Here is a 21,266-nt window from a genome sequence, read left to right as displayed (position 1 = left end):
CGAAGTCACCGGTATTAGAGCAGTGTGAGACATGGGACGCAGCCTAAATAGAACATGCTGGCTCGCGTCTCTGTTCTGCTCGTTTGATCGCTGCGGAAGTGAGCACAAACTGTCAAAAGTCAACGATCACACTCCGGGACGTTGCCCGTACACATATAAAAATCTCTCTCTCTCTCTTTCTCCCAGCTCCACAAACACAAACATGGCTCGTCATACAGTGTCGAGCAAAAGGAAAAGTAAAAAAAAAACACAACAAAAGTAAACACATCACCGGTACCAGTGCATTCAATATACACTTTCGCTTCAATCACATCCTTCGGGAGAGGAAACAACAAGGCGAGTCTTAGCGTTATCAGTCGCGGTGCTTGGAACATTGAATGGTCGAGATGAAAATATAGAAAACCAGCCAGCAGGAAATTTAACGGCCAGTATGAGAAGTTAGGTCGGTTTTAATAAGTTTTCCCGCATTCTTTTTTTTTTCTTCATTTATTTTCTTTTTAGCGTTTTAGCTGCCCGACGTCGCTACGTCAGGGCAATCGACAGCGCCCATTTCGACATCCCGTGGGCAATCTACAACCTGAAACGCAATCTTATAGACACGCGCTTTCCTCCTCCCGTGCCACCTAAACCCGGCCTCGCCCCCGCGTGAGAAGGAATCGAACCCGCGACCTTTTTTCTCGCTCCCTAGTAGTAGTAGTAGTAGCAGCAGTCCAGTAAGCCACAATCGAAGTCCTATAGAAGCAACGAGGCTCGTGCTTCCCAGAGCTTCCCATTACACGAGGTACCTTCGATGACGTCACAAACTTCGCGCGCGCAATTCAAACACTGGTACTGGCGCGGCCGTTATCTGACCGCTTTCTACCACTCTTCACGAGGAACTATATACGAAAGGCGCTTGACTAAAATAAGATTAGAAAAACGCGCGAAAAATCAAAGCACCCTTCAACAAGAGTAACATGGGGCGTAGTAAAAACCATGCAGCACGTACGCATTCTTTTTTTTTTCTTTTTTAACGAAGGGTGCGGCACTAGACACTAGAGGCGAGTGTTCATACGTATGTATACGTTATTGCGGTCATGCCCCCAGCGGCGTATAGTAAGGCATTAGTCCCTTAGGTGTAGAGGGGTGGGCTTCGGGCCGCTAAAATGTGTTGTATACACCGTATAGAGAGATGATCTAGGAGGGAATAACGATCGAACGCCGAGAGACGGCGTCATCGATTACGGAATGCAACTCCGTACTTGCGACGTAGTGAAGAGATAGCGAGAAAGAACATCCAAAATGTGCCACCGCGATCCGATGTGACCACGGCCGGCGAGTTGAGAGTTCAATGGCGCATGGAACCACTTAATGCCAAATAGGCGTAAAAGGTTTCACGACTTCAAGATTGCACGCAATGTATTACACGATTCATCAGGCAGCATGGCGAAGGATAGGAAACGATGACAGGATGAAACGCACAACGCATGAAAAAAAAAAAAAAGACACAGACATGCGATGTTCACGCGGACTGTTTATATGTATACTTAAGTTTCTCAAAAAACAGGAACGTCATTTCTCTATTTACACTACATGGAATGCTGACGACTGCGTCACGATGACGTGACTTTTTTTTTTTTTTTCGTTTGAGAACGAAAGTAACCGGGAGCAAGGAATCTGGTTTTTCTTAAAGTACGAAGATAACAGGGATCAAAGAAGGTTTTTCTTAAAAGTACGAACAGGGATCAAAGAAACGAAATCTAGCATCTGAAGTAACAATAACGGCGGCAGCTATAAGCCAACTAGACAACTAAACGAGAAGACGTCAGGTAGTCTTACTAGATCCCCCCGCCCCTCACCCCTAAGAAAAAAAAAAAAAAAATGCGCGCGACATTTCTTCAGTGATTTTTTTTTTCTTCAAGAATTGCAGTTTAGAATTCTTTCTACGCTTTCCCCAGGACCAAAGTGTTTTAATCTTGACCATAGCCGGGCTACACAGTTCGACTGCGCGAACATTGTCTGACCCACTGCACCAACCGCGGAAGCCGCTTTAATAATAATGATGATATCTGGGGTTTTACGAGCCAAAACCGCGATGTGATTATGAGGCACACGCCGTAGTGGAGGGCTCCGGAAATGTCGACCATCTGGGATTTTTCAAGGTGCTCCTAAATCTATGTATACATGGGCCTCTAGCACTTCGCCTCCATCGAGATGCTACCGCTGCGGCCGTGTTCGATCTCGCGACATGCCGATCTACAGCCGAGCACCGTAACCATTGTATACCACGGTGGCGGCTGCAGAAACCGCGTCTACTATCAAGTTATCGCAAATTATATTTAGGGGGTTTTTTGTGTAAGGTTTGACTCAGGCCCGAGCCTGGGATTATTTAACGTGCAACTACAAACTAAGCGCACTATAGCGTTTTTGCGATTTCGCTCCCGTCAAAACGCGACCGGGGATCGAACCCCGCGACCTCCACATCGGAGGCGCAGCGACGTAGCCGCTCAATCTACCGTGGCGGGTAGACAGCGTTCTTTTCCGTTCTCTAAACAGCGTGTTACTAAAAGCGAACAAAAAAATTAGGACCATACCCGTAGGCCTTTCGCTTATTTCAACCCGATTCACAGGCATATACTCCAAAAACAAGGCCAGTGAGGTTAATTTTTCTAAGTTCTTGCAGAGGATGGCATTTGGGTTCAAATATTCTCGAAAACGAACCTCCCAAAATCGTTACTGCCCACCACCAATGCTAGCCCACTTATTTAGTGTTTACAAATCGGCCTATTCCTGAATTCCTGAAGTTCTACCCCTTGAAATGGCGGGCAGTAGTTATTCCCTCCCGCCAAGCCTAACGTCCTCATTAATAGATCGCCATTCAAGCCTTCTACACCTAAGCAAGCATAACGCATCCTCGACCCTGCTTCGGTGTGGAGTAATCGTCAGTTTTTGCGTTTAAGCTTAACGAGTTGGCGAAAACGATTAACTCGTTATATCAAACAGCCGTCCGAACAGAGAATAACGAAGGACGGTGAACTAATAGCTAAAAAAAAGCTCAGTGACCCAGTTCTTGGCCTATCCGCTATGTGGGTACGTGCCATCTATAGCGAAGGGTCGTCGTCGTCGTCGTCTACCGATCATACTATGGAGGAAGGTAATTACAAGCAGCATTCTGTCACGAAGCCAGCCTTCGCAAGCAAACTCGGCGAAGGCATGCTCTCTGTCGCCCCTTCCCCCTTGCCGCCTTGGAAAGTCTGCTCTAGACGCAACCCTGCTCGACCGACTCCTGCCTTGCAGTGTGCTCGGTTAGCGGTAGGTTAATAATAATATATATAGAGTTTTACGAGCCAAAACCACGATACGAGCACCTGGGATTCTTTAATGTACCCCTAAATCTACGTACACGGGCCTCTAACACTTAAGCCTCAATCTAAATGCCACCGCTGCGGCCGGGATCGAACCCGCGACCTGCGGGTCAGCAGCCGAGCGCCGTACCAACACCACTTATCTAGGTGGTGTTGGCCGTACCCACTGCGTCACCGCGGCAGCTAGGTTTGAACAGACGTTCGGATGCTTCAGTCGCTAAACGCTCCGCGCACTATTCCCTTCTACGAGTTCGAGCGTGTTCGCTCATTTATACTGCACCGTACGGATTTATCGCAGCAACTGCGACGTGCGAGTCCGGCACCACCAGCGGTTAGCGTTGACACGATTCATTAGGGAATGCTTTGCCACGAATCTTCCGTCACTGCACAGCCACAGCTCACTGCAAGCGGTGGTGTAGGTATCTTTATTTTTAGAAGGGCCACGTGCTTGACCAATAAGCGAGGGCTGACCAAGAGAGAGTTGTCGCGCGTTGCTTCATGTCGAGGTATTCTATATGTCAATAGATATAAACTTCAGAAGAGGCTCATGACCGCTGCGTCACTCCTTGCAATTAACCAGGGTTGTTTTATTTGCTTGCTTTTTAGGTAACTATCCACTATAGTAACTATCCTTGGCTACGCCCCCCCCCCCCCCCCCCCGACTACGAGACGTGCGCAAACGAGTAAATGAAATCGGGTATTTTCTATAAAGCGAGCGAGCAGTTCAATACACCGGCCGCGCTGCTAACGCGAGGGTCGTCACGGATGCACGTTGAAGGAAACCCCTCAACTGTTAAAATTAAACCAGACCTCTTATCCCTCAACTCCTGCGTCCGATGTAACTTAAAAGCCCAGTGTGACATGGGATACAGCCGAACTACGACGCAACAAATTTACATCAGACAGAAAAAGAACAGTTACATCCAATGTCCATCACGAACTCGCGTTAATAACGGCGGAGGCTTCTCCCACTTCGCTGCATACGATAATTCGCTAGATCAGTTACACGAACATTGTATACGAAGCTTCCAATGACCGCAAGACACACAAACGCTGGCATCCGGAAAACCCCTCTATAGACAATATTGCACACTCACTTCAACCATATTTAACACAGGCGATTACGTATCATACTCCACCCGGATGTAGTAACGTGCCTGTCGATGGGTATGGTAGCATTTTTACGTTATTCTTACCGCCAACTTTTGAGTAAACCTGAAATTCATTTGCTCTAGACCGCTGTGTCGCCATAGCAATAAAAAAACGCCGGTCTAGAGTGTTTTTTTTTTTTTTTTTGAGACATTGCAATATGACAAGAAATTTTTGAATCGGTGTAGCACCAACATGACGACCCGTTGCAAAAAGTTGCGTTTTTCACCTTCTTGCTTTCAGAGTACATGCAAGTGTTGCCCTCAGGCTCTTATAGGTGAAATCTCTTCGCTTGCATATATATATATATATATATATATATATATATATATATATATATATATATATATATATATATATACGCAAACTTAAAAATTCCTGGTGAATAACGAACGAAAACATCGCTGAAACGACCATCGACTCTGGTGAACAGGATGCAGTTCAGAAGAAGAGATAAAACCCATGACCCTTGAACATGGGGTGTCGCTTGAGCCAATGTTTCGACAAGTAGTCTCGTCTTATTCAAGGCAGCAACTGAAGGAGCTGCTGCCTTGAAGAAGACAGTGCCACTTGTCGAGACGTTCGCTTCAGCGACACTTCCTGTTGAAGGTGACAACAGGAGATGTCAGGTCTAGGGAAAAAAAATACAGTTTTGCAAGATTTCTTGTGTGATGCTGAGACGATACTTTACAGAAACAAGTACGTGAGTTACGCAATTCTTCGCTGCGATTTCCTTCTAAAGAGTCGTCGCGTCAGTGCCACCTGCGCGCGCAACTAAACAGAGCAGGGGGTTCTCAAACTTTCTGGCCTTGGAGAACCCCAGCGGCTTTTCCAGAGTGCCGCGGAACCTCGAACTTTTCGATAGACCTTAATAATAAGTGTTGGGGCTTGATGTCCCAAAATCGCGGTATGATCATGAGGGACGCCGTAGTGGAGAGCTCCGGAAAATTTCGACCACCTGAGGTTGCTTAACATGCACGTAAGTGCACGGACCTCAAACATTTTCGCCTCCATCAAAAATGCGGCCGCCGCGGCCGGGATTCGATCCCGCGACCTTCGTGACAAGTTAATAGACTTAAACGTGAGGAAAATCGCGAAGGAAGGGGGGGGGGGGGGTTAATGTGACGATGCTTCTCTATGCGCGCAACCACATTATTAACGCCGCCGCATTGGTCTGCTATCTTCAATCTCGAAAACCATCGCTGTTGATCTGAAAGTCGTGATAATACATATATTATAGACTTGAACCCCCCCCCCTTTCGTTCTGTTTGTTCATAGCATTACGGCAATGATTATATTAAGCACAAACATGCACTGCCTCTGTCGGAATGAGAATAGCGTTATTGCACTTGAGAAGGACATAAACCGTATAACAGGACACAAACACGGACTATTGCACTCAAATATCGAAAGCACCGCGAAAGACACAGTACAGGTGGCAACTGTCTAAAAGGCTCCGTGTAAAGCGATAGTAAGGCAAGGAAAAACAAGAAATCAGATTACAAGTTTCTGAAGCGCTGACTCAGCACAAAACATAACAGTAACAAAAAGGTTATCCATCAGAGCCGTTTTTATCGCGCGGCCACTGGGGTCGCTAGTGCTTCGCCTCCGAAATTCGCAGTTATGGTATGCTTTCGCATATGAAGCGCAGATGTGCACTTAGATTTAGATGCCCGTTAAAGAACCCCAGAAGGTCAAAACACTGGTCTAGGACCAATTCTTCTTCAAATGCGAAGCTTTCTTTCTGAAAAACGCGCGTGAGTTTTCTTTCGTAGCTTCCCGTAACTTTTGTCCAGACGCCGAGTGTGTCTTTTAACGCAGCCAAATGTGAGAGGTACGCCCAAGCCTTAGTGTCTGAGCTGCGCAGAGTGATGAAAAACGATGTGCAGTATCTTTGGCATCGAGTGCACTGAAGTGGCACACAGTCATTTCTGATCACGATTGAATATCACATGATCGCTGCTGCATGCTACAGGTCAAGTTCGAGCACACCAGGTGCCGTTAGTGGGTTCAAAGCATTTGTCAAATTTGTCTTTTATGGGTCATCCCGAACGTAAAACTATCGCCTGCCGATCATCCGCAACTCTCAGAACTGCTCTGCGCCAATCTGTCAAGCGAAGTTCGCAGCAGCAAGCGGCTTCACACAGGTAGCATCCCCTCGTGACAGTGAATTCAACTAGCACAGACGTATATTGTAATTAAGGGTTATATGCTGCTCAGCTGCCACCGTAAAAGTGTCAGCCACAGCCTAAAGTGTCGGCCACAGCCTAATTACGAATGTACAGTTTCTTTTCGTTTGTCTTCAACAAAAACAGCAAGAAAAAAAAAAGGTGTCTAATGCTATCGACCAAACTGACACAAGATCGCGCAACCAGCCCGGCTTATCCGGCCACGTTTGCAGCGGTTCTTTGCCCCGTAAACTGAAATAGGTGTGAAGACGGGTCGAAGGAACTGCCTGTTGATACTGCGGAAGAAAGACCCCAGGAATACTAGAACCAATGACGAGAGGAACTTGTAGTCTCGCATGTCTCCTGGACACAAGCAGTGAACATTGAAACCAATAAACTTGGGAGAACCGGTCAACGGAACACACTCACATGCAAGTATGCACTATCAGGAATAAGTAAATCTTTCGAACAAACAGTTTAACAAGAAACGTGAGAGAGCCACCGGGATGGATGTTGACAGCTTTGAAAGCAAGCACATCGCACAATTTCCTCAGACATAGCCGCAGACCAACGAAATCTATACGCTGACAGAAGAAAGCAAGGCTAGAAGACTGCGAGCCGCAACACGTACCGCAGCCACCCCGGAAAGGAACTGTAGACATGCTCAGAAAATCGAACAGTGGGAAGTTACATGATCAGAAAAGGTTGTGGACCTCGTGTCTAAGAAACTGGGTGGCCTCTGGACAGCCACTTCTTTAAATTACGACCTTGACTAAAATGCTACAAGAGAGACAAATACGTATACACAAAGTCCTTGCAGCATGCCGTTCATATCTGATCCTAATACTGGCCACAGTAGGCAGATTAGATGATGACCCCGTAAGCCTCATTCCTAATGCAGTAGGCATCTGTCCTTGCCGTCAAATTTCCACAGAAACACACCTGCAACGAATGCAGCAGTCATGCAACTGTGGGCTGTCAGTACTAAAAACCACAACAAAAGGCTATAATAACTCGCCGATCTTTATGTTAAAATCTACATGTCATAAAACGGCATTAAAAGGAGCGGGGTGGGAGGGGAGGGGCCACTCCTAGACATTGGCTGGCCTGACCGCCCGATAGAAGGAATAGTAGCCTGCAGTCCTTTAAAATGTTTACAGTTTGTTCATATCAGCATTATGAATTATTGCATGAGATGTCAACACGTCTCTAGACCTCCTTGGAATGGCCCAACGACCAAATCAGAGAGCCCTTCGTTGAATTGCATAGATTTCATCACGGAGTTTTCGTCAAAGGACAACTGAGTGGTCTCGAAATGCACACACTTGCAGAGGAGATGAGGCTTATTGCTGCTGCTTACGATAAGAAAAATCGAGGATCGGTGAAACACTGAACAGACGAAATACTTTTGATTCTAGTTCCCCTCGACTGCCATACGAATGAAACCTACGCAAGATCCAAGTGTGCCTTTTAAGCATTACTGGGCAAAACGAGGGAGTCATGATGGAGTTGTTGAGGATACAATTTGAATGCACAATGACAAAGACGGCGGCGTAATGCTACTGAGTAATGTGGAATGATGTTATACTCTTTTTTTTTTCAATGGTAAAATCAGATGTGCTGATGATTAGTTATGTTGAACAATGCCATCTTAAGATATGAGCATTTTATGCGTATTAATAGTCCCACAGGATGTTGCAAAGCAAGAATGGCAGGTAAGTCAAAAATGTACTTTTAATTATTTGAGCCAGAACTTTGTCGCCATGAAATGAAAATCGAACCGCACGTCAGTGACTGTTAGCACTACTAACATTTGCAAACAACACTAGCCATGTAAAATTGGCATCAGTGTTGGTGACAATCAAAAGACGTGTCTAATGCCAAGATCACTAGTATTCTGAAATTTAAAACGTCTCTTTCCTACCTCTGCCCCGCAATCGTAGTGCCAAAAAGGCCATGAACAAATAAACAGCGTCTTACTACAAAATAAATGTTTATAACTTTTTGGAGAATCAGGTTTCATTTGGTGTCAGTCCCTTTTTCTCCCTCTTATACCACGCTCTGAAGTTCAAAACTGAGAGCTACAAAAAAAAAAAAAAAAAGAAAGATGAATGAAAAGTGGGCGATTTCACGGTTAAATAATGGATGCAAATTGCAGCAGGCTCAGGCAGAAATGTACAAGTGAAACTTCTCACGCTTGGATAGCCAGTGTATGCATATACTCCACCGGTATATACTAAATGTAAATAAAAACTAACATAATGCAAATGAGGAAACAGCAAAGGTGTATTTACAGCTGATGTGTGGAAGCATAGCAAGAGGCATGCTGGCATGAGCAGTTTCCAGGCATCTATTTCAATCTCTGTGATTCAAACAAATCAGAGAAAAGAAAAGTTACAGGCCAGCAAAGCTAGGATTTTGTGGCACTGTCATCTCTCACGGAGAATACTTGTTGAGACGATTTTTGCATGCCCTGCTACAAGTGACGAATTAGATTAAATAAAGTGCCTGACTTTGCATGCCCAGGTGCCTAAAGTCAAATGCCACTACACCATACATTAAAATCGTGGACAGTTCTCACGTGAGCCATCACGAAGGAACTTTGAAAGTTTTGCGTAAAGGTTCACGGGGACCAACAACTCTAGTGTGAATACACCCCTCGTAGTAATGCCATACAATGGACCATAGGTCAAAAGGACCTTCCGGCGCGACCTTGTCACGTTGGGTAAAAGGCTTGATTGCAAGTGGCCCTAAGCACCACCCCGTACCACACCTCGGGTAGCCGCTGGGCTATCTAACGATCGAGCGTGAGAGAGAGGGTGAGACAGAACTGGCGAGAGAGAGAGAGAGCGAGCAAGCACGGTGAGCGTTAACTGCGCGCGCGGCGTAGAGGGGTGGGGGGCGGGGCCAGCCGCAGTCTGACTAGGAGTCCTCCCGCACGGCGGCGAGCACGGCCGGCGACCTGCGGCGTCACTGGCCGCTCGCCTGCTGTGGCGGCGGCGACCGGACACCCACGTCCCGGGGCGAGCTCGCCGCACTCGCCGAAGAAGCAGCGATATCGCCCCCACAACCGCCGGACCCTCCGCCCGCCGCCGACTTGGGGCCCGGCGACGCGGAGGAAGGCCGCTGTGGCTGCGCGGTGGCGAGCCGCTTGCACTTGGCCCGGCGGTTCTTGAACCAGAACTGCACGTTGCGGGGCTCGAGCCGCGGGAACCGCTTCCGGTACGGCGCACTGTTCAGCTCGTCCGTGTGGCGCACGATCTGCGCGTGCGACGGGTGCGTGTTGAGCGCGAACCATCGCTCGAGGCGCGGCACTTCGGTCACCGGGTCGATGAAGGTCCGGTTTCTCTTGCGCCGCTCGTCGCGGAGCCCGCCCGGAGAGTCGACGCGAGCCGCCACGCACGACCCGGACGTCGCCCCCGAGGACGCTGTCGTCGCGCCACTCTGGCACCGCGTTTCGTCGTCGTCGCTGTCCTGGGGAGTATCGTCGCCGCCACCGCCCGCAATGCCGCCGCCCCCGCCGCCTTCGTCCTCTTCCATGTCGCTGCTCCCTTGCGAGTCCCGGGGCTCCTCCTTTACCAGGTCCCCGTTGCGGCCGCGCACCGAGAGGTCCAGCGTCGCCTCGGGGCTCGGTGGCGGCGAGTCGTCATCGTCTTCGAACGAGTCCTCCTGCATCATCATGGCGGCAGCCGCCGCTCCGGCGGCTCCGCCGAGCGCCGCGGCGGCGGACGAGGAGAATCCATTGCTGTTCCTGTGCTGGCGGAAACCGTCGTCCGAGTCCTGCGTCGAGTCCATTCCGCAGTCCCAGGCGGGGCTTCGCAGCGGAGGCAGGAAGCCGTTGCTCAGCGCCGAAGACGCCGGGCCGCCGTCGCCCAGGGCGCCGCCCAGCGAGCCGGAAGAGACGCCGGAGAAGAGCTTGAGCTCGGCCCGCTTGTGCGCCGCCCGCGCGTTCTTGAACCAGTACACAACGTTGTTCACGTCGAGGGGCTTGCGTCCGCGCCGCGAGTCCAGCGAGTTAAGCTCGCGCACGTACTGCTGGATGGTGAGCCTCGACGGGTGCTGGTTCTCCGCGAACCAACGGTGCAGCTTGGGCAACTCGAGCTCCGGGTCGAAGGATGTGCGGATGCGCGTCCGCGACGAGGAACAGCTACCGCCACCACCGGAGGTCAGGGATTGCTGTAGGCACACCGGGTGCTGGGTCTGCTGCGGTTGCTGCGACTGCTGTATCCCTGGCAGTGCTCCGGCAGGCGGCGGCGTGGTGATTAGGCTAACGGGTTGCGCAGCGATGGACGAAGAAGAGGAAGAAGACGGCGGGGGCTGCGGCGTTTGCAGAGGCGGCTGAGACAGGCTCAGCTGCAGAAGCCGGGGAGGCGGCGGCACGGCCGCGGAGACGTGCTTCTGCTGCTGCTGCTGCAGGTGCTGCTGCTGGAGCTGGTGCTGCAGAAGTGCCACCTGGCGACAGTGCTGGAACACCTGGTGCAGGTACCACTGGTCGAACTTCTTGCGCGTGTCCTCGGAGATTTCCCACTCGGCCTTCCCCTTGCTGAGAGCCGCCAGCGTAGTCTGTGCCGAGGAGGGGGAGGGGCATCGTGTGGCATGCCAGGGACGGCGGGGAGGGGAGGGCAACAAAAGAAAATGACATTCAAAACAAGCGAGCGCCATGTATAAGCGCAATGTATACACGAAGTTTTATTCACGGACACTGGTGCAATCACACGCACACTTCGGTTTCTGTGGCCAAACTTCCACTCACGCGCGAGGCCTTCGGTTTACGCCACTGCGTACGGACGGCAACCGCGAAAACAGAAGGAACTAGTGTGAACGGACATTATTCGAAAAAAAAAAAAAAAACATGGTTTAGCAGACGATTGTATCATAAAGATGCATATTTTTTGGTTAAAACAGCAAGCGAAGCCCATGAGGAAGAAGACTATATTATATATATATATATATATATATATATATATATATATATATATATATATATATATATATATATATATATATATATATATATAAGGCCAGCACGAGGTCGTTAAAAGCGTTGCTACGAGCCGACCTGGCCATTGACGCTGACAGTTCCATGGCTTTCGTCTTTTCTTGTAAACGGCAAAGCACAGGGCGCCCTTCGAGCAGTCATCTGGCAACAAATCGCAGCAGGACATGCGGCACTAACAGCTAGGGTAGCATTACAGGGGGAGGTTCGTGCAAGCAGGTCATTCAAGATGGAAGTGCAAGGCGTAAGGCGCATATATTACAGGACATATGTGCGCATATACGTACCTGATCGATGGGGCAGCCAGAACTCAGCAGCAGCGAGTGCGACTGAGCCAGCAGCACCTGAAGGAGCTTCTCCTTCACGTCGTTCACCACGTTGGGCTTGGGCCGGCTGCAACGACCAACACAACACCGCACTGGGTGGTCGCCGGGCGGGGGGTTCGAACCCCCGACAGTCCTGCGCGTACTCGCTCCCTTCTCGCTCGCTCGCTCTCTCTCTCTCTCATGCTCCCTCTAGTTCTCACACACGACAGACAGATAGCGCCAGTAGGGGGGCAAAGCGAACACACGAAACTGAAAACAAGACTGCGCATGTGCGAGGAGGTTACAGCGGGGGCACTTGAGCCTGAGACAAGTGAACGCTTGATCGAGAGACAAAGAAAAACGTTCATCTGCCGGAATGACGCTAAGAACCTGATAGGCCAGCATCATCAGAAACGAAGGGCACGACAAGGCTTCACTTCGTAAGGGAATCGCGCGGATTTTTGCCCGAGAGCAACAATGAAAGCAGCCGGATGCCAATTGCAACGCCGCCACAACCTTCCCGGCTCCCTGATCGGCAGAGCAGGCTCCTCCGGGCCCTGGAGAAGCTCGCCACAAGCGACAGGGCGTCGAAAAGGGCATGACAAGCAAGAAAGGAAGAAATAAAAAAAAAAAAGAGGCTCGTACGTTCGCTATATTTTTCACCCGTTGACGGAAACATCCCGTATTGTCATTTTTTTTTTTTCCTCTTTCGAGTTGCACCGTGAAAGGACCTAAAAGAAAAAAAAACTTATCTACGACACGGAAACAATACATTCGTCAAACACGCGAGGTACGTATGCAAATTTGGTCGTGCAATCGCGCAGCGAGGTCTCCTTTCGCATGCACTACAGATTATACCACGAAACAAAGCGCGAGTGCCTTCTCTACGCAAAGCATATCGTCCGAACGGGCAGTCGTACTCAACAAACAAGCAGCATGCCTTTGACTTACAGGCACATAGAGTAGCGAATCGACATACACCGGCACCTTATCTGATAGACCGTTGAGATAAAACCGATGGCTACGCGCGTCAAGTTAGCACGGCGTTTACCTCTATACTTTTCTTCTCTGGTCTTCAGTGAATAGTATAGCAGACTAGATCCCAGGTCGACCCTTCTTTTCCACCTGTAAACAAGACCTGTCTATCGCGCCGGGGATAACCAGTTCACGACTACGGTCGCGGTATATTCTAGAACTGACCCCTCCTGACCACGATATACCATCAACATGCGGGTCACCCCTCTAAGCCCACGAACGTAAACTGCCTTGACGTGGGCTCTGTGGCCGCAGTTGGCTTTGTGCCATTAAGCTCAACAAATCGTCGTCGTCATCAGCGTATGGGTGCCGAGCCTTCAATGTATAGGTTGTAGTCCGGAAATTAGTGAGGCGCGTATCCGTCTAGTTAATAGGTCGCGGTTTATAAAAGAAGCATGCTCTTTACTGTTCATCGGTCTGCGCCGAAACTACAAACCGGTAATCTCCGTAATACCGAGCGGGCAAAAACGAAAGACGGCGTCACATTCATAATGGGCGCGCCCACGATAACCAATGCAAGCTTAACGAATATCTACAGATACCGCCGCGGGAGAGAGCTACGCTACGCGAATGCCTGCGGGCGTCGCTGCAAACAAATAAGGCGCCCAAGCTCACTCGCTATGCACGTACTATACACACGCATGCCTTGCGCATAAGGGACAACACGTACCTGTATAGGCGTATCCTGAGCGTGGCCACCTGCACCAGGTCGCTGAGCATGTCTCCCACAGTGGCCTCCGGAAGCTCGGTGATCTGGTCGAAGGCCAGGGGCTTCCAGTTCTTTATCTGCACCACGCCTGCACACACACGGGTGTCATCAGCACCGATGCTTTATTCAAACAAGCACGTCAATGTGCGTACGGGGCAGCGACAGAGTTGGCAAGAGTACGCAGCTTCGACGCCCTAGAGTTTTTAACGATCAGAATCAATCAATCAATCAATATGTAAAGGCGTTTATTGAACGCTGGCGTAAGTGTCGACCGGTCGCTCGATCAACGGCTCCATTCACGGACCCCGAGCGCTTGCTCGTACGTTGACAGCCACTCCTCCACGTCACGGTCCTCATGGCGAGGCGGACCAGAACACAGAGACCAGAGCTGGGACGTCTGCTGAGATGCTTCTGGAGACATGGCCGAATGGATGGCACGGGATCGAAGGTGGATGGCACAGGCTACGCCTGTGCGCACGCCGAAGGCTTGACGTAAGCCGTTACGCATAAGCTTCGCCCCAACGCAAAGCCTCAGAATCTTACCCGCAAATAAAGCTTAGAAACAAGCAAAAAAAAAAAACGGAGGGGAAGGGGGTTTGAGTCCGACTCTCCGTCGCATCTCGCACGCGACGGCATAAATACAGGCGCGTATACGTGCTCGAATTGCGCTCACGCATATCTGAATTTCGAGTCCCGTTTTTCTCCACTCGTATACACGCGTACAGCCAGCTCATCTCGCTTTCTCCGATGCCTGACTGAACGCGCTCTTACGCACCGCAGTGCGCCCCGGGCGGCCGCATTATCTTAAGACCACGCACACGCGCCCGCTCCGCATCGGCGGCTGAGCTTTGGAAATAACGACGTCGAACGACAACACTGCGGTACAAACAGAGTAGGAATGTGCGTGCGTGCGTGTGTGTGTGTGTGTGTGAGAGAGAGAGAGAGAAAGGACAGAAACACTACAAAAGAAAACGCGCACGGAGCGGGCTAGTTCTAGTACTGGATATAACCGCTGAGCAGAGACCTTCGGCATAACCGCCAAAGTAAAGACAGGGAAAGAAACGTAACCTTTGCTTTTCCGTCGCGACGAAAAGCGCGCACTCGCGACCTTTTCGCGCTCGGGCTGGTAGCCTGCAGCAGCACGCGGCGCTTATAATACGCGTATACAGAACACGCGCGCTATTATAGCTGCCTTTTCTTTTCGGTAGAATCGGCAAGGGGGTTTGGAAAGGAGGAGCCCACCACCGTGGATGGCAGTGCGTGCGTGCGTTGCGAAGGCGTAGGATAGCTTTCGCATATTCCGAGGCTAGCTAGCGCGCGTAATTCCTCGTCGTCGTCGACCACCGCCTCTCCTCATCCGTTCGCATATGCGCGGACTCTTCTTCTTCTTCTCTGCTGATTCGCTCGGCGGTGCTGTGCTGCTTATCCGCGCATTCGTAAGTATCGGCTTTGCCACCCGAAGCCGCGCCGTGCGCGAGGAGCCCGTTATTATTCGCGGATTTTGGCGCTGCCGCTGCGCCTCTTGGCCGGGTGAAGAACTCGTTTGCGTGCGGTGCTCTTTCCTCCCGTTAGCTACGCTTTAGCCTGCTTTTTAGTTCGCTCCCCTGTATTTTATCCGCCTCCACGGGATGATTCTTGCTTCGCGGCGGAGCTCGGGGGTCGCGTTAGTTAGGGAAAGCCGGATTTCGCTCCTTCCTCCTTTTTCTCCTCTTATTCGGGATAGCGAGAGAGCGAAAGGCGCGTTTCATCGTGTTTGCGCGCGTGTGTGTAGTGCACATATATGTGTGTGTATGTATAGGCTGGATATGCGGAGAAAAAAAAAAAAAGCGAACCTCGGGATAACGGGAGGAGATGGAGGAGTGAAAGCGAATGCTCGGCCCACCGTGTGAGACTTTGCGGCGGCGGCGGCGGCGGCGGCTTCTGCCGCTGTTTTTCTTTCTTCTCATTTGTTATGCATGAGCGGCGTTTTGAAATTTAGGAACAGATGTAATCGGGTTCGCCCCGCTATCCGCCTATATCCTCTCGTGTTTTCTTTTTTTTTTTTTATCTTCGTCTCCTCGTATTCTCGTGTTTTTTTCTCGGCTGCCCGTCGTCGGTGGTGCGAGGATGACGATGTCGCCCACGGACGAACGAACGACGTCCCCGTTATACGCAGAGATTATCTTGCCTCGACAAGCACCGATCCGCCGCCGCCACTGCCGCTCGGCCTCTTAATCCTCGCCGACGATTTGCCTCGTCTTCGGCTTCTTTTTCTTTACCACGACGCAATGGCCAAGCTCGTTTTCGCTGCCACCACGAGCACGAGAGGAAGAAGGCGAGCGGCCTTAACACCGCCTCTCACCGACCCTCTTCGCGGTTCTGGCTCCTCGTCTCTCGATGCGGCTTCTCGGCTCGATCGCTGTAGATCCCCTCCTCGTGTTTCAGTTATTTTTTTGCCACGCCACGTCCCATCGATGTTTCATTTTGTCTTTTTATTTATATCGAACGGATCTTTCGCCGCGCTTTCTCGTGGAGGGAAAGCCTAACCACTAAGGCGTCGCGTTTCGCAGTTTTTTTTTTGTTTTTTTTATATTTCCTTAACCCGCGCGGTTGCGGCAAACGTCACCACCACCGTAGGCGTGCGCAGGGTTCCCTATAACGGAGTGGGGGGTGTTAACGTAGCCTCCCCCCCCCCCCCCCAAAAAAAAAAATGTCCCGGTTTCGCCCAATGGGCGAAGCAATGAACGCACAACAACAAAGTGGAGTGTTATACGAAGTAAGGTTAGCAGTTAACTCAGTTACTATCCGCCTCGGTTCAACAAAACGCTGGCTTAAGTAAACGCGGCCGCTGCAGCGATGAAAGTGATCTTCGCGCTGTATATCGCTTCGACGCAAACTGAGCGACGAGAACACAGCACATACACAAAGGTATGAGCCGTCTGTCGATCCATGTCACGATCGAGAGCGTGCGGCCTCGCCCGGCAGCCCAAAGCACGCAGCTCCTGCTGGAGGCACGCAGCCACCCCTCCGGCACCCCTCCATGCGCCTTTCGCGTGACGCGTATAGACGTCAGACTCTGGAGTTTCCAAGACGTGTGACGCCACCTGTCGGAGAAGTATTGAGTAGTGCATAGACCGACTCCCTCGCACAGTTTGCTATGGGACCAGGTGCAACTAGCGAGTGCGAAACAACGATTGAGCTTAATATCGCGTGTGTTTGCGCATTTAGCACTCAGAACGAGAGCTGTGAATTGCTCTCCGCTAGTCGGACGCGCCACCGAGCCGTCGTGAAGTGCTTGCTGGATCACTCGCGTGAACGACGGCGAAAACAGCAGCAGACGAGAGCCCTCCGCACGCTACGAAGAAACTCCGCAAAAGACGCACTGTTGCGCTGTGAATTGCCACGGACGTAAAAGACTGAATAACAACGTTCAGTTTTACCGATTTCCATAGTTGTCGTACGAAGGAGAAAGGCGAGAGCGCTGGATATGGGATGTTGCGAGCGTGTTGGGTAAGCGAAGTACCCGCGTTCTCCACAGCCGGTGGCATGAATGTGTGGCTGTGCTGTTTTGCGTAGCCCTGATGCAAAACCGTGGTAACCTTGACTATGAAGCTCAGCAGAGGCTCTCACCGCGGTGCTTGTCGTGTAACACGAAGTGAGCAGCTAGAGGCAGACTGGAGACGCGTGATACGCACACCGCGACGAGTTGGTCGTCACAACACAGCATCGCGGACGTATGTACGTTTTGAAGGCTCAGAGTTCTGGTTCTAACTAGCTGACACCACGTGCGTCATACAAGTAAATCGCAGAATGTTCATCGTGACCCCCTTCAGGTTTGTTTCGCCCGTGTCCTCCGCGGTTGCCGTAGCTATCTCGGAGGCCACGGTTTTGCCTTTGGTTGTACCCCGCGAAAGTGGACACGCACGTATCTCCATTTGCAGTACATACAAACGGAAGATGACCATCAAGAGACCATTTGAGGATGCGTAATAAAACACTCCAATGCACAGGAAGCGAGAGATGAATTAAGGGGGAATGCAACTGAAAAGGCGAAAATCGCCAGAGCCATTCGCCCCTGATGAACCGAGTTTTGTACCACTGATCGTAAGATGCATAGCTAAGTAAATTGATCGTGTATGTAGGTACTTTATCGCTGTGGCATACGTATATACCCGATTTTAACGCATTTACGCTCTAGAGAACGGATGTCGGAGGGCTTGCCTCGAACTCGGTGTCGTGTGATGCTCGTTTGTACTTGCGAGTTGCAGCGCGCGGGAATAAATAAAACTTATTTTGCATTGTACTCGCAGTTCGCTTTGATCAGCTTCCTTTGTTTCTGAAGCGTGGATTGGCGGAAGAAGCTTTCCAGGTCCTTGATTTTCAGGAAACCGCGCCTCGACACCAACGAAAGAGGAGGGTTATATTGCGGCCTATGCACATTCGCTTGCGGGCGGTTCTCTTTGCACTACCCAGTTAGTGCCAGGGCTACGATGAGGGCGCTGGTGGCGGTGTTTTTCGCAGCGCCGCCTGGGCAGAGTCTGACATCTATAGGCGGTGGGCTCCTTTCATCTCTGCTTGAGCCACGTTCGTCGGCAGCGCTCGCGCGTTTTCACTCGCACATACAGCACAACGCGGGTGGCGGCGTTGTCGCCCATGGACCTTACACGGAACCTCACAGCGATGGCCCACGGCAAAAATGCGCCTGGAGTGTAGATATAATAGCTACCGCAATAAAGAAGAACGATTAGCTTCTGGAGTGCCAAAGCCACAATATGATTGCGAGGCACGCCGTATGGTGTTAGTCCGGGTGAATTTTGACTAGTTGGGTTTTTTTTAAAGTGCGCCTAAATCTATGCACACGTGTGTTTCGTGCATTGCGTCAACATCGAAATGATGCGGCCGCCGTGGCTTGGAATCTAACCCACGACCCGGTGCGTCGCAGTGCAACGCTGTACCGCAGCTGGTTGCCTCAAGTACACATATACGGATCGCAAAAACTGCGAAATCGTCGGATTTGCAGGCATTCCGTGAAATGTGTATAGCCCGTCAGTACACCGCAACAATTTTTCCGAGGTTGTTCGCATACACTACCGCAAAGACTGGACAAGGTGAGCATATTAACGTTTTCTCTTCGACGTCGCATGCAGTTAACCTTGGCGTAAAACCTTGACTCCGACTAAGACCTTCTAGAGTAAAACCGTAACGCCGACTTTTATCACACCATGTTATACTGCTATACTGTGTGTGTCGTTTCTTTCTTTGTGGTGCGTCTTTGCGTTTGCGCTGTAAATTTACTTCTAGTATACTGCTGTGATAGCCGAAATTAAACCACTTTCCGAAACATAAATAGAATAGGGTCATTCCATGCCAAACATCCCAGACATTGCGCTCGACCCACTCAGATACTGTTTGAAGAAGCTGCGGGCAATCATTTTGGTGCATTATTTGCCCTCCTACAGTACTTCTGCTAAAAATAATAATAATAACAATAAAAAATTGCGCCCTTAGCAGTAATTTGAGTGTTGCCGTAGCGCGCGAAACCTAGGTTGTTGAAAAAGACCCTCAAAAATACAATACTGAATGGAGCACCTTAAATCTCTGCTGATTGCGAGAAACGGAATGGGACTTTCTTATTCCCTCCCATCGTAGTGCGCTACTTAGTCTCACGATATGCTTTGTGGTTAAGTAATATAGCGATTATGAGCCCATTTCGACGATTTCTTCCAAAAAAATTAAGAAGCCTATGTAACACAATAGAACGACATCACATGGCTGGATAGTTGACGGTAAGCGTGTCAAAACAGTATGGACGCCAACGACCGAGTAGTTTCCAAGAGAAATGTGTGAAATTTTATATTCACACGGGCTCAGTCACCACTGTCACTCTCCTGCGCTCACGTACTGTAAGCTTCCAGCCGTCGCTGTCAGTGCCAGCTTCTCTGCATTGCCGCGAAACCACCTTGCACAGCGAAATTCGCGTACACTAACCTACACCCCGACTTCAACTACAAGTTTTCCACGTTTTCGCGCGGGTTATACAGGAAAAACAAATACCAAAATACGGCACGAATGCGGGCCTATAGTCTTGCGTTTTGACCGCCTTGACGGCGAACGCGCGATCAAATCCGAGTGAACTCGATAGCATCGAGGCTCAGTGGCAACGTGCGTGGCTGGCGCTTCTTCAAGCAATGCGATCCCGCAACCTCATTTGTCTTGCTTTGGACACACTGACAAAGAACATTACGGAGAAGCAGCTCACGGGATCCGGACCGGACTTTGCTTTGTAAGCACAACTCTGTGACGGCACACTGAGCCACCGCGACGAACTCGTTGCAGCTACCAACGACGTCGTCTTCCCGACTTCTACGGTATGTAACACTCTACAGCCACCACCGCTCACACCCCCTCCCCCTCACCCTGCTGACGTTTGCATCGCGCAAACCATGTCCGCGTCAACGCTCCTCCGTGACTTCAGACTGCAGCGGGAGCCATACGCAAACGCATCGAAAACCACGCCAATCCGCTGCGGCATCTAGCTCGTCGCGAAAGACACGAAGCGCTCGTACAGGAGTGACTATAAAAGAGACAAAAAACTGCAGGGAAAAGTTCTTCCGCAAACAATAATCCGCGCCTAGAGAGAGAGACAGCCGGGCAGCCACGTAAATTGAACGCGAGCGCCTGGAGGAGAAACAGTTATGTGGAAAGCGCGACGTTAAGATATGGAAAGTTATAGAGCCCCAGGGAAACGGCATAGGTGCGCGAAAAACAAGACATAACAGAAAGAAAATGCGTCACGGCATAGCAGCAGTAAGACAAGCCAAGAGAGAGAGGAAAAGGGGGGAGGGTGTTATCCAGGCAGGCGCCAGCGAGGTCGAAAACAAAGGATATCGAGATAAATAAAAACAAAAAAACGACCACTGAAAGAAAGAAAGAAGAGCGCCACGCGGCGGCGCTCGCGGCACTGAAGAGGTTCCTAATCCTCTTAGCATGGCCGTATTTCCCAATAGCGCTCGTCTATATCCCCTTTAGCTTCTCAGCGCCCGTCTAATCCGGACTTAAATAAAACATGGGAAGGCCTAATGTAGTCAAGAGATTAGGCCAGCAGCCTGGGCAAGGGGGCTGCGAGCGCCAAACATCCGCTGCTCGCCGCCGGGGCCGCGCCTTGTCTATACACCACTACTACACACCGGCGCAAGCACAAACAACACGCACGAACAGCGACACAAACCCGGAGGCACGATCCTACACCACCGCCGACCGCGCGCAACCATACAGCCGCCCGCACCTTTACTCTATACACACTCCATGGGCTGGCTTCGGAGCGAATACCGCTTCGCTGCAGGTACAACCTGTGTGTCCCCTAATAATGAATTTTGGGATAACCAGGCCACCGGAGTCGTAGACGGTAGAAACACCGCCGCAGGCGATAAGCAGGTAGCAGATACTCCAGTATATGATCGCCAACTTGCTTGAATGTAAAGCAGAAGTTGGGTGAGCGATGACTACTGCATGCAATACTGAGCCTGTTAGGTCCAGGAGCGGTCAGTCAGTATTTGTGGAATGAAGCGCGTCTTTTCTTTC

At 50.5% G+C, this 21,266-nt stretch overlaps 1 protein-coding gene across 2 annotated transcripts in view; it reads right to left on the bottom strand.

Annotated features, from left to right (window-relative positions):
- Positions 1-6,169: 6,169 nt before the first annotated feature.
- The window catches only part of LOC119383556 (uncharacterized), an 81,780-nt gene continuing 66,683 nt past the window's right edge, over positions 6,170-21,266 (bottom strand). For both annotated transcript variants that reach the window (XM_037651773.2, XM_037651774.2), the window contains 3 exons: positions 13,668-13,794; positions 11,945-12,050; positions 6,170-11,224 (listed from right to left, as the gene is read on the bottom strand). In XM_037651773.2, coding sequence (XP_037507701.1) covers positions 9,632-11,224; positions 11,945-12,050; positions 13,668-13,794 — 1,826 coding nt within the window. In that variant the 3' untranslated portion in view covers positions 6,170-9,631. The remainder of the gene's footprint in view (positions 11,225-11,944; positions 12,051-13,667; positions 13,795-21,266) is intronic.

This window comes from Rhipicephalus sanguineus, chromosome 2 (assembly GCF_013339695.2).
Source record: "Rhipicephalus sanguineus isolate Rsan-2018 chromosome 2, BIME_Rsan_1.4, whole genome shotgun sequence".
Classification (NCBI taxonomy): Eukaryota; Metazoa; Arthropoda; class Arachnida; order Ixodida; family Ixodidae; genus Rhipicephalus; species Rhipicephalus sanguineus.
This window is presented reverse-complemented; position numbering and strand designations above follow the sequence as displayed.